The 12,848-nt window shown below is 36.4% G+C and overlaps 2 protein-coding genes and 1 long non-coding RNA gene across 4 annotated transcripts; all 3 read left to right on the top strand.

The window, feature by feature from the left end:
- Positions 1 to 906: 906 nt before the first annotated feature.
- LOC132175633 (PPR superfamily protein) lies at positions 907 to 4,585 on the top strand. Its single transcript, XM_059587636.2, has 2 exons — positions 907 to 1,108; positions 1,218 to 4,585. The coding sequence occupies exons 1-2, from the start codon at positions 937 to 939 to the stop codon at positions 4,487 to 4,489; spliced, it is 3,444 nt and encodes a 1,147-aa protein (XP_059443619.2). The 5' UTR covers positions 907 to 936; the 3' UTR covers positions 4,490 to 4,585.
- A 1,671-nt stretch (positions 4,586 to 6,256) lies between these two features.
- On the top strand, positions 6,257 to 6,938 carry LOC132175634 (uncharacterized). The gene is made up of 2 exons (XR_009439451.2): positions 6,257 to 6,538; positions 6,657 to 6,938. It is a non-coding gene; the product is annotated as an uncharacterized LOC132175634 (long non-coding RNA).
- Positions 6,939 to 8,722: 1,784 nt separating this feature from the next.
- On the top strand, positions 8,723 to 11,890 carry NOI (RPM1-interacting protein 4 (RIN4) family protein). 2 transcript variants are annotated; one of them, XM_059587053.2, is made up of 3 exons: positions 8,723 to 8,859; positions 11,216 to 11,398; positions 11,513 to 11,890. In XM_059587053.2, the coding sequence occupies exons 1-3, from the start codon at positions 8,854 to 8,856 to the stop codon at positions 11,555 to 11,557; spliced, it is 234 nt and encodes a 77-aa protein (XP_059443036.1). In that variant the 5' UTR covers positions 8,723 to 8,853; the 3' UTR covers positions 11,558 to 11,890. The 2 variants fall into 2 exon arrangements, with proteins under 2 accessions (XP_059443036.1, XP_059443034.1); XM_059587051.2 differs by having other exon boundaries at positions 8,724 to 8,859; positions 11,213 to 11,398.
- Positions 11,891 to 12,848: the final 958 nt, after the last annotated feature.

Raw genomic sequence — 12,848 nt, 5'->3', positions numbered from 1 at the left:
GTTCTCAAATGATTTTGAACTGGCCGATTTATATATTGGGAAAGGAGGAAAAGGAATTACATGTACTACCATTAGTATATAATCGGGTTAACTACATTACCCTATTTTAATTATCATTTTTTTATTGTGAAAAATGGTAGCTTTTGAAACAGGCTCTTTCTGAAAAAGCTCTTGCAAAAATGCGCTTTTGCTACCCTCCCAAACCTGGTGTCTCCGCCACTAGCCTCCTTAGGCGGGTGTTAATTCTTTTCTACTTTTTCATCAGGGTTTTGGAGGTCAGATCTACATCCATTCATCACTTTTGTCATCTACACATCTCTTCTTTATTTTTATCAATCTACTTTCTGCCGCCCTATGGTTCTTGTCTTAGCGGGTGTATCACACTTGTGACCCCTACCATGAGTCTATTATCTTTTACAATAAATCTATGGTTTTCTAACTCTTTTTTAAAGATCTCATTTTGAATCGCGGAATGACAACATTGTAATCACAATAATATATTGGGGAGGCATTACAAAATCTAAAAATTGGAAAGGACATTACAAAAAAGATGGTAATTAGAGGATTGTAAATGTGTAGTTCCCATGTATAACCAAAATATAATATCCTTTAAAACTTGCCTCGCCTTGGAGACTCTATTATCTCCAAAACTTGTTGCTAATGACTCAAAAACAAAGATTCGTTCAAGAAGACAACTTTGCATTTTGGGGTAGGTCCAAGCTTATTATAGACTCTTTGGATCAGGAGCCCGCATACTGCACATCACAATCTCAACTTTCCTTTTTGAGTCCATTTCTAATCCCTTGTAAATACCCATTACCTGGGCCCAAAATTGGTATCAATGAAATTCTCTGGACTAGTTTTTTACTTCTTCCTATAACTATAATTCCAGAGTAATGGCGCGATGTTGAGGAGTGAGGAACAGAGGAGCCACTGATGTATTCGTGTTTGAGTTCTTCATCAGCCAGAATCTCTCTAATTTTCCACAAATTATCAAACTTTAGACGTTTTTCTCACATGGGTTTCTCTAGTTTTAGCAGAGAAAAGAATTTACACACTTCTCGCAGCCAAAATGAACCTCTGCAGAAGCAGAACACACAAACCTCCGGTATGCCTTTCTCTCTCTCTCTCTCTCTCTACACGTATGCGTGACTGTGCTACTTGTGTGTTTTTATTGTATATGTTTTCTCATTGAAAGTTTTGGTTTTGGGGAACAGGTTCAGAAATGGAGAAGAGCATATACGCAATTCTTACTATAGACCGTTGGGAGTCACTGAACCATATGGAGTATAGGTTGGCTTCACTTAGACCTGTTCATGGAAGGCTGGCCTTGAAATTCTTCAACTGGGTCATCAAGCAACCTGGTTTGGAACTCAACCATCTTACCCATGTACTCTGCATCACAACCCATGTACTTGTTAGAGCTAGAATGTATGACCCTGCAAAATCAACTTTGAGGCACATATCACGAATGGGTATTGGGCCAAATTCTGTTTTTGATGCTTTTATGAATACATACCCTCTTTGCAATTCAAGTCCTGCAGTTTTTGACCTTCTAATTAGGGTGTATGTTAAAGAAGGGATGGTTGGAGATGCTGTGGAAACTTTCTATTTGATGGGTTCTCGAGGATTTAGGCCGTCAATTTTTACCTGTAATATGATTCTAGCTTCTATGGTGAAAGATCGGGGAGCTGGGTCGGTTTGGTCTTTTTTCAAGGAAATGCTTAGCAGGGAGGTTTGTCCTAATGTAGCTACTTTTAATATATTGCTAAATTGTTTATGTGTGGAAGGGAAGCTTAAAAAAGCCGGTTATCTGTTAAGAAAGATGGAAGAGAGTGGTTATATTCCAACCATAGTTACTTACAATACTTTGCTGAATTGGTATTGCAAGAAGGGGAGATACAAAGCGGCATTTGAGCTGATTGATCACATGGGATCTAAGGGTATTGAAGCAGATGTATGTACATATAATATGTTGATTGATGATCTGTGTAGAAACAACAGGAGTGCGAAAGCTTATTTACTGCTAAAAAAGATGAGGAAAAAGATGTTATTTCCTAATGAAGTGACCTATAATACTCTGATCAATGGGTTTGTTAAGGAGGGAAAGATTGAAGTTGCTACTCGGCTTTTGGATGAGATGTCATTGCTTAATATTTCACCAAACTGTATTACTTACAATGCTTTGGTCGATGGGCACTGTAGCAGGGGTAATTTTGAAGGAGCATTTAGACTTTTGGATATGATGGAAGAGGGAGGAATGCGACCTAATGATGTCAGTTATGGGACTCTTTTAAATGGGCTGTGCAAGCATGCCAAGTTTGACTTAGCGAGCAGCATCCTGGAGAGAATGAGGATGAAAGGGATGGTGGTTAGTTGTATTGCATACACAGTAATGATTGATGGATTATGCAAAAAGGGGTTGCTTGATGAAGCTGTGCAGTTGCTCTATAAGATGTGCACAGATTGTGTCAATCCTGATGTTGTCACATTTTCAGTGCTCATAAACGGATTTTGCAGTCTCGGGAAGATAAAAAGTGCAAAGGAGATAATATGCAAAATGTATAAAGCTGGACTTGTACCAAACAATATCATATACTCTACATTAGTTTATAATTCTTGCAAGATGGGGAACATTGCAGAGGCATTTAAAGTCTATGCAGCTATGATTCGCAACGGGCATGAAGTGGACCATTTCACATGTAACGTGTTGGTTACTTCTTTATGTGGGGTTGGAGAACTCGTAGAAGCAGAAAATTTCATGCATCACATGAGTAGAATTGGCCTTGGTCCTAACTCTGTAACTTTTGATTGTATTATAGATGGCTACGGAAATTTGGGTGATGGGTTAAAAGCATTTTCATTGCTTGATGAAATGATTAGATTAGGTCATCACCCAAGTCCTTTCACATATGGGAGTTTACTGAAAGGGCTATGCAAGGGGGGAAATCTGGGGGAGGCAAAGAAGTTTTTGAATAAACTCAACTGCATTCCCTCTGTGGTAGATACTGTTCTCTACAATACAATACTTGCTGAGACATGTAAATTGGGGAATTTGTCAGAGGCAGTGGTCCTTCTTGATGAGATGATCCAGAATGGTGTGCTACCTGACAGTCATACATACACTATCCTTCTTTCTGGGTTCTGCAGGAAAGGCAAATTGGTTGCAGCTATCCTCTTGTTGGAAAAGTTGTTGCAAAATGAAACTCTATCTCCAAATCTGGTACTGTATTCCTGTTTAGTTGACGGCCTTTTCAAGGCCGGACAATCAAAGGCAGCCTTATATCTTTATGAAGAGATGGAGAACAAAGGTCTGAGCCCTGATACTATTGCACTTAATGCAGTTTTAGATGGATACTCAAGGATGGGAAAACTGGTGCAGGCAAATGATGTCTTTTCTACTATGAGGAGCAAAAGTTTGAGGCCTAACTTGTCTACATATAATATTCTATTGCATGGATATTCAAAGAAACGGATTTTATTGACATGCTCTAGATTGTATAGTGCTATGACCAGGGCAGGTTTTCTGCCTGATAAATTAACATGCCATTCTCTTATTCTTGGACTTTGTGAGTCTGGTATGTTGGACATTGGTATCAAAATGTTGAAAAAAATGATAATGGAAGGTGTTATAGCTGATCAGTTTACATTTAACATGCTTATTACCAAGTGTTGTGAAACTGGTGAGATGGGGAAGGCATTTGATCTGATTAATATTATGAATGTTTTTGGAGTTATTTCTGATGTAGATACGCAAAATGCGATCTTTAACGGACTGGTTAGAAATTTATCTTTCCAAGATTCCCATATTTTTTTGCATGACATGTTGGAAAAGGGGTTCATCCCTAGGTGTAAGCAGTATATCACTCTAATTAATGGTATGTGTAGAGTGGGAGATATAAAAGGAGCATTCAAGCTTAAAGACGAGATGGGAGCACTAGGTATCAGTTCCTGTGATGTTGCTGAGAGTGCTATGGTTAGAGGGCTTGCACGATGTGGGAAAATTGAAGAAGCCATGCTGGTTCTTAATTGCATGCTCCAGATGCAACTCGTTCCAACTACTGCAACATTTACATCTTTGATGCATGTGTTCTGCAAGGATGCTAACCTTACAGAGGCCCTAAAGTTGAGAGGCATTATGGAAAATTGTGGTGTGAAGCTTGATGTTGCTGCCTATAATGTTCTCATTTCAGGACTATGTGCTAATGGTGATGTTGTGCCTGCATTTGAACTTTATGAAGAGATGAAACAAAAAGGTCTATGGCACAACACCACCACCTATACTGTTCTTCTCGATGCCATTGTAGCTGAAAATAATCTTGTCAAGGGAGAAATGCTTTTGAAGGACTTGCAGGAAAGGGGATGGATATCTTGGGATTGGGGTCGAAGTACACAACAATTAAATGAGGGATTGATCATTGCTATGGAAAAAATAAGTTTGTTGAAGAAAAACAGAAGGAAGCCAAAAAGAAGTAGGAAAACAATGTAATCTGAGTTGGTACACGAGAAATAACCTTTCTTTTGGAGGTCTGGGAGATAACGCTGACTTTGGACTTCCATTACAATTGCAGTTGTTATACTCATGATACTGGTACTTTTTTAAACTGCTTCAGTCCCTTATCTTGTGGTTCACATTCTATATGTCGTATCCTTTAATTCTGTTTCCTTTTAATGTGTTTCTCATTTCCTTATTTAACTAATTATCCATTTTTGTTTATTTTAGGTGATATGCACTATACTTCATGCTTGAATATCATGGGAAATATAATACAACCTGCGTTTGATGATAGAGAGGGTTTTACTCTTTGATGTGTTATGTTGGTTGTTGAAGCATTTAGATACCGTCACATAAGATCAACATTTGAGCTGAATCTGTTATTGCCAACATAAGTTGTGTGACTTTCACTGTAAGTCGAATTGTTTCTATAAAAGTATGTATGCATGTTTATGTAGGAATGACAATTCATGTTTGCATGTGGGTTCAGTTCGTGTCAAGACATGAGTATAAAACTATATAAGTCAATTTTAACTCGAACAATTTAATTAAACAGGTCAAACTCTTCAACCCTAACCCACTAATTTCGTATTTGGTTCTTGTTAGATTTGCGGGTCATGTAAAAAATTGTCATCCTTATATTTATAGAGCAAGCACCCAGGGAAAGCATAATCACGTCTGCGCTATTACTTAAAATAACTAATCAAGTTACAATTTGAGCTCCTTAGAATTACTTATAAACCTTAGTCTCACCTTATAAGGAACCAATGTTGGATTTACTACTCATGAGCACCTTTATAATTTACCCACTTAATATGGGTAATCCACCCACCCAATGTGGGACTAATTTTCTAGGGCGTCACATATGGTCCCTTAGTTTATTTTATATCTAAAGCCTTTAGGGTCCCACATGATAAGTATCTGCATATTGTGGCTGATGTAGAGAAAAAAATGGAAAATGAAGTTTTGGCTTCATCATCTCAATTGTAATCTATGGATCAAATGGGCTGTAAGAATTCTAGTGTCCAACCATAATAGTAACACTTTCGGGAGATGTTTTTATTACTGGTTCTTTGCCTTTTAGAGCAATTTTTGTGATGGAGCTACAACATGAATTAATATTTGTGATTTTTAGTCACAGATCAGAGAAAACAACAAATAAAGTTTGTTCTTTTATTGGTAATTTGAATTAGGAAGAGTACAATATGTTAAAGGTTAATCTTAGATTCTTTTTGTTGTAATATAATGTTGATGGGGAGTGCATTAATGCCTTAAATCTTTTTCATTTTTCCTGATGTTATGTTAATTTGTTGAAATGATTGCACAGTTCGATTTGGAGAACATGAGTTTTGTTGTTGATAAACCATCAATCATCTTGACATACCATAAAAAAGCAATCAGTGGTCTTGTTTGCTGTTCCTTGGTTTTAACTTCTTTCTAATTCTGAGTGCCACCTCAGATGATATCCATTTGCTCCTGATCAATTAACTTTTGACAGGGTTATGTTGCTCAAAGAAAGTGCAAAACACAGCTAGCATTTTGTGAGGAATGGAGGATGAAAAGCCGCTTTTGGTCATCAAAAAGTTATCATCGTAAAGCTGAAGTTTTAAGTCTCAATTGAGGTTACTTTCTGATTGCAAGTTCCACTAAAACCTGATGAAGATATTCAGACAGGATATTAAACTTACTTCCAAAGAATATTCCAAAGAATATATCAAATTTCCTTTTTTCAGATGTTATGTGAAGGAATGTGGGTATGATTTCATTTCTGTTATGCGTGCATGCTTTCTCATCTAAACCTTTTCTCTCTCTCTCTCTCTCTCTCTCTCTCTTTTTAATCTCAATTTTTGCTAATCCATGAGTATCTTGGTTTAGATTTGTTTCTCACCAATACTGCCAAAAACAGAACTAGAAGATGGAGCCACAGCAGCCAGTGTCAAGCAATAAGGAGACATTTCTTCACATGCTGCTTGGGGGAATTCACTGGGAGGTTCAGGATTTTTGTGAGCACTGAGCTCTGCAATGCTGTCCATTGGTTGGAAGGTCAGGACAAAAAATTAGTGGCACGTAATAACCAATCTATAAGTTGTTCTCAGGCTGAAAATACATATTTTGTCAATGTAAATTTTTTCAGGGTCATGATTTTTTTCTTTCTCCCCAGGTATTTTGGGAAGACCAAGATTGCTTGCAGTATAGATAGCAGCCCAAAAGAGGTGGATGAAGCAACTTGATGGTAAAAGAAGTTGGCCCTACGAGGGAACCAGAATAGTGGTGTGTCTAAAATTTAATGTTATTATTAATAAAGCTGGCTTGTGTAGTGAGCATTAGGCCCTCAATGTGTTGAATCTGCACCCTGTAATGGAGGCAGGAACTTGGCTGTCTGTCATAGAACTTGTCCAGGGGTTCCCTTTTACAAAATAAAATAATGAAAATATAATGCATTTGCTGCTGCGTGGCATACAGAATCTAACAATTTTATCACTCAAGGCCTTGCTTCCACATGCAAAAACCATGGTCATGTTTGTTTGAATTTATTGTCTTTTGTTTTCTGTTCTCAAGACAAAATATATTAACAAACAACTCAAAACACATCAAGCTTATCAAAATACAAAAATAGTTTTTACCTTTATATCACATTAGAATACTTTTAGAGGAAAGAAAAAAAAAAAAAACCCAAAACCCTAGAAAGCAGTACTTTATTGAGCAGTATTAGCATATATAAATTTTAAATTTTTTAGAGAAGAAATGAGAAAAGAATTGATTGATATGATATAAAGGTGGCTGTGGGTTGATGTGACATAAAAGTAAAATAAGTTTTAAATTTTTTGTAAGTAAAAAGCGAAGAAAGTTGTTTATTAATGTGAAGAAATAAGTTTGATTTTTTTTTTTTTTTTTTCTTTGGATAAAAATGAAGAAGGTGAGCGGGTTAAGCTTCAATAATCAAAATCACATATCTCTCCGAGGACAATGTTTTTCAGCAAAACCAACATCATATCTAAATGCATTTTTTAAGTCTGGAAAGATGTGATGGCTTAGGTTGAAAACCCATGATTCACTGTGGCATATTTTGCTTGTTTCTGTTGTAGGAATGTACTTAAAAAAAGGTGGCATACTTTAGACTGAATGGGATAAGGGATTGAAAAAGAAGAGAAGATGAGCCGAGCCCACCTTCAGCCTCCATGGCCTGAAATCCCTTACACTGCCCCCACTACTATGGCACCACAAGAACTAACCCAATACCTATCCCTTACATCCCACAACCTATAATATTCCACAACATGCTCAAATAAGAAAACAACCCGCCGAATTAAGCCAATAAGCATAAGAAAACTTTAATTTGAAGAAAACAAAATAAAATAAAAATACAATAGAAAGTGAAAATTTGGTTATGTTGACAAAATCGAATGGGATGGGTCAAGGAGATAAACCGAATGAGAGCGTTTAAGTGTTACAAGGCAGAACAACCCATTGAGATTGAAACATGTGTTTCTTGTGTCCTGTTTTGAAATAGATGTCCCAATCTTAATGGATTTAGTTCCAATTAGACCTTTCAAAAAATAAGAAACCTAATATTGAGTTGGATTTGAGTATTTAGGAATTGTGTTTTTGATATTGGTCGATCAAACGTTGCCTGTTATTGACTCTCATTGCAAACAGTCGACTCAGCGAACGCCAATTAAGCTTTTTAAAATTTGGTAATGTTAGACTTATAACTCATTTACAACTAGTTGATATATGTCAACATATGATTGAAGTTACATCAATCTTCAGAAAATAATAATAATAATAATAATATAAATAAATAAATAAATAACAATCTCAAAATTACATGTCAACACGTGGCAGCACATAAAATATTTATTGTGTACACCTAGAGGTGATCCGTAGGTCCCCCTTTTGGTAGAGGATGTGAGTCTCTAACTAAAATACTTTCATTAATTAAGATTAAGACATCGAAAATCCAAACTGTTAAAGGATTGCCAGCAAGTACTCAATGTGCCCACTGCCTCGGTGCAACCCCAACAGCACCGTTTGCCAGCTCACCACCACCGTTCCGTTATTAATTCTCTCTCTCTCTCTTACTCCACGTCACGGCTGACACTGACTAACGGCGGCGTCACACCTTTCATGTCCCTGTCAAATATAACGCCGTTGAATCAAAACCGTTGGCCCTAAATATTTCTCCGTTTCACATGGTATAAAGGCCCATTTCTGGCCCAACTCACAAAGCTCCTCATCACCACCCTCTGTGTCTCTCTCTCTCTAAAAGACTCTCTCTCTCTGGTTTTTCTTGCTTTATAGCTCTGTAGTCTTTTTCTTTTCCCAGAAAAGTTTCTCTCCCTCTCTCTCTAGAATTCATGTCGGTACGTAAACTCTCTCTAAAAATAGTAATTTTTTTTTTGTTTGGTATTAGAAGTTCTTTGTTTTATTTCCTGTGATGCTTTTTGTGCTCGATTCGATTCGATTCGATTGTTGATCGATTTGAGCTTCAGTTTCGGTTGGTTGAGATTGGTAACGGATTTGATCATTTGGGTATTTTTCATATTCTTAATTTAAGGTCGAAGGCGTATTTGATTAATTATGTTAAAGTTGAGCAATAATTCTGTATGTTCTCTGAATTTTTACCAATTATATTAGCTTCTTTAGTGGCCGTCCATGAATTATAAATCAATGATTTGTGTATTTGAATTTGGAATAACTGTGTATTCAATTTCCTGTTGTTGGAGGAAATGGAATCTTCTTTTAGAGATTTATTACACAAATGAAAAGAAACAAAAATCAAAGAGAGCATATAAGGTGTGTAGAATGTTTTTACACAGAGAAAAAAAAAAATGGTTTTAGGAAAAGGAAAGATCTTTTGGGTCAGTCCGTTTGTGTCTGTGTTTATGTGAAATGTCAAAAGTTTAAATATATATTGTAAAAGTAAACGAGTTTATGTTTCTCTGAAAAAAGTGATTATGTTAACGACTTGATTGGAGAATCTGTTTTGCTATTCTGAGGAGCTTTGTATTGATCTAAGACATGTCTGCAACATCGTGTGGGAGCTTTGTTCTAATGTATGTTTACCTGATTAGGAGTGACTTACTAGTACTTTCGAGGTTTTCTTCTATGATTGCTGTATTTTTTTTTTCTTCTTTTTTTCATTTTGTATATGGGATTTCTTTGATTATATATGTAATTGTCTAACATTCACCCCCACCCCTCCCATCACTGCCAAGTTGATAAAAAAGAAAATGTATCTTTGCTGACCCAGCAAATCCTTAGATGGTTATTGGACCGCAAAGTTTGTGCTTAATTCTGCGATTTGTTATCTTTGGTCTTTATCATGAATTCAGTAAACTGGGAATAAGTTGATCACGATTGATTTTATAATCCATAAGTTGCTACTACTTCTTTCACTTCTTTTTTCTTTTTTAGTTAGTACACCCGAGCAATTACTAATGATATTTGGATTCTGGAATGAACAAAAATGACTTAAAGACATGAAAAACAGCAAATTGCCATGGGTATGGAGAACTATAGATGTAGTCGCATGGCACTAAAGTCAATGAAAATTACGTAATATCTTGTTTAAATTTTTCACTTTGTGTCGGAGCGGGTTATTTCAAGTATGCTTTTACTCAAAATCAACCCAAAGTGTATAGTGGGATTGTGCCGATCGATTAATGCATTGAATCAAGTGAAATTCCAGTTTATTAGAGTTCACCTAATCATGAGGTAGGATGAGTTGAATGTGCTACCTAGTTGGACACCTTACGAAGTGTATAAAGCTGTAGCTATTTTGTTCATTGTATGATTGCTCAGTCGGGTGAGATGACTAATGCAATATTGAGAGGACCTGAAAGAATGCCTCAGATGAGGCAAAGCTTTATGGCATGATTATGAGGAAGTATTGGAGTGTTATGACTGACCAATTAACGTGGATGAAGGTAGGGACATAGCAGAATGAAGGTCTGTCCTTTTATGTACTCGGGTGTCTAGAATCTTGGGGTAAAATACTGCTTGATTAAGGTGTCTGTCATATGCTTTGCTTTTACTTATGGACGAGTGTGTTGTGTAGTTAGCTGCTTTCATGGGAAATTATCAATTAGAAGCCTATTTCAAACTTGTTGGGATCAATATTTAATTATCATTGGTGACATACGACTAATATGAGCATCTGACTTTGTTATAGAATGCTTTTCATTTGGTAACTGGTTGCTTGAATTGTGGCAATCAGCCGCTTATATATTCAAATTTTGTGTATGATTGCATAAGAGTTTAATTCCTTTTTCGAGTTAATTTTCATTGCACCATTAGCAATATCATTCTATTGCTTTCATATATGTGCTTGTTTGCATCTTACTGTGTTTTAGTCCTCCATGTTGGATGGAGAATGCTCCATATCATCAGTTTTCCCCCTTAGTCTCCAAATATTTTCTTTAGTTTTGCTAATTAAGTTCAGTTCCATCAGAGGAGAAGAAAATTACTTGGGTTGAATTATGTGGCTTCTGTTTCTAATTGTGATAGGGTTAATTCTATGTTCCATTTCTGAAGTTCATCATTGGAAGGAGAATGAGGATTTTAGTAGTTCCCTTTTTGGGTACATATTTCTCAATGACAATTTGCATAACGTTTGTACACATGGTTACTTTTTTTTTGTTATGCGGCTGTCCTCTGCCTTTCACAGTTATCAGAATCGTTAATAGGAACTTTTTTACCTTTCTGTTTCTCCAGCAGGACAAGGGTCGACCACTGCCAAAATTTGGTGATTGGGATGTCAACGATCCTGCTTCAGCTGAGGGATTTACTGTGATTTTTAATAAGGCTAGGGATGAGAAGAAGACGGGTGGCAAACCAGAGTCACCAGGAAAGGGTGATCCTCAAATTAAGCCTGGAGTGGATCCTGGCAAGCCTCAGCCTGTAAGATGCTATTTGCTTTCTTTATTTCTAGAACTGAAAAATGGATGATTCATTTTTGCCACCCACTTTTTGTAAAAGCTAATATGTGATGTGTCATGATTCACTGGTTTTCAGAAAAAATGGTTTTGCTGCATTCAAGACCCACCTACACAATCCTGATAAGGTCCTTCCTGTGTGAGTGCTTCAACATAAGAGAGCATGTTTTTCTGTAACTAGCTCCACCATATTTGCCCCAAAGAAGATGGGAGCTGTAGAGCCATGGTGGCCTCTGCTGGAATCAATGTAGTGTGTGCTGTAAAACGATTTGTGGTGAGGGAATAGGTAAAGAAGACAAATACTTATTGTATCTATATGCACTGATGTTGTGGTTTATTTATTAGAAGCCAGGCTATTTCTTCCCATATGTGCCTTGTATTACGCTAGTGCTCTTCTAGTGCTTTGCTTGTGACGTCTGTTCTCTTGTTATTTGTATTATCAAATTGGCCTTGATTATGATATGATTTTTTTTTTTTTAATAAGTAATTATTTTCATTATAAAGCGTAAAAGAACACGCAATCTTAGTACGCATGATGTTTACATGCGATAACCTTCACTAATGATTCAAAGAACTAATATTCTCAAGCTTTGAGTACTTAGGGGCATTTTACCCTTTTTGATATATACATTACTTGGCAAAAAAAAAAAAAAAAAATGGAACTGATATTCTCGAGCTCTTCTACGGACTTTTCGTGATCTTCAAAACATTTTACATTATTTTCGCTATGATTTCTTCTTAAATAACTTTTTTTTTTCTTTCTTTATTTTTGGTGGGGAGAACAAATAGTACTGTGAACAGACAAAAGTCAAGGGAAATAAAGTTGAAAAATTGGAATACGTCATCACCCAATACAGGGTTACCACTATTTTGCAAACCTTTAAAGTGGGAGAGGAAAGAGATGACCTTAGTAGCACAAAGTGTGCTAGTCAAATAAAAAAACAACCTTACGATAGTGTTCTTATGCGCATTAAGCACTCAGATTCTTGCTTTTGTGATTTTATTCCTGCCATAAACCGATTAAGGGGCAAATAAAGTTTTTCTCTAAATTGAGTTAAAAGAATTTTTTTTTCTAACAGCCTCTTAATTTAACATTTGTCCTTAGAGCAACTCAAAACTCAACCCATTGGCTTCTCTTGTTCTCGAAGAAATGAGGATTTGGACAAGAGTTCTGTTGAAAGTCTAGCTCAAATGAACTTTTATATGGTAGTTACAAACTTTACGTAGAATCCACCATTGAAAACCAGTTTATAAGAGGATGATGCCCAAAAACTTATACACATTATGATTGCACATGAGTCATGTAAAACACTTATAAAGTAAGTTTCCTCTTATTCTAGGGTTGGTCTGACCTTTACCCTTTGGAGGGAGAGGGGGGCCTGTAAGGGTTGGTCTAACCTTTACCCTTAGCCAAC

Source organism: Corylus avellana, chromosome 3, assembly GCF_965113065.1.
Source record: "Corylus avellana chromosome 3, dhCorAvel1.hap1.2, whole genome shotgun sequence".
Taxonomy (NCBI): Eukaryota; Viridiplantae; Streptophyta; class Magnoliopsida; order Fagales; family Betulaceae; genus Corylus; species Corylus avellana.
This window is presented reverse-complemented; position numbering and strand designations above follow the sequence as displayed.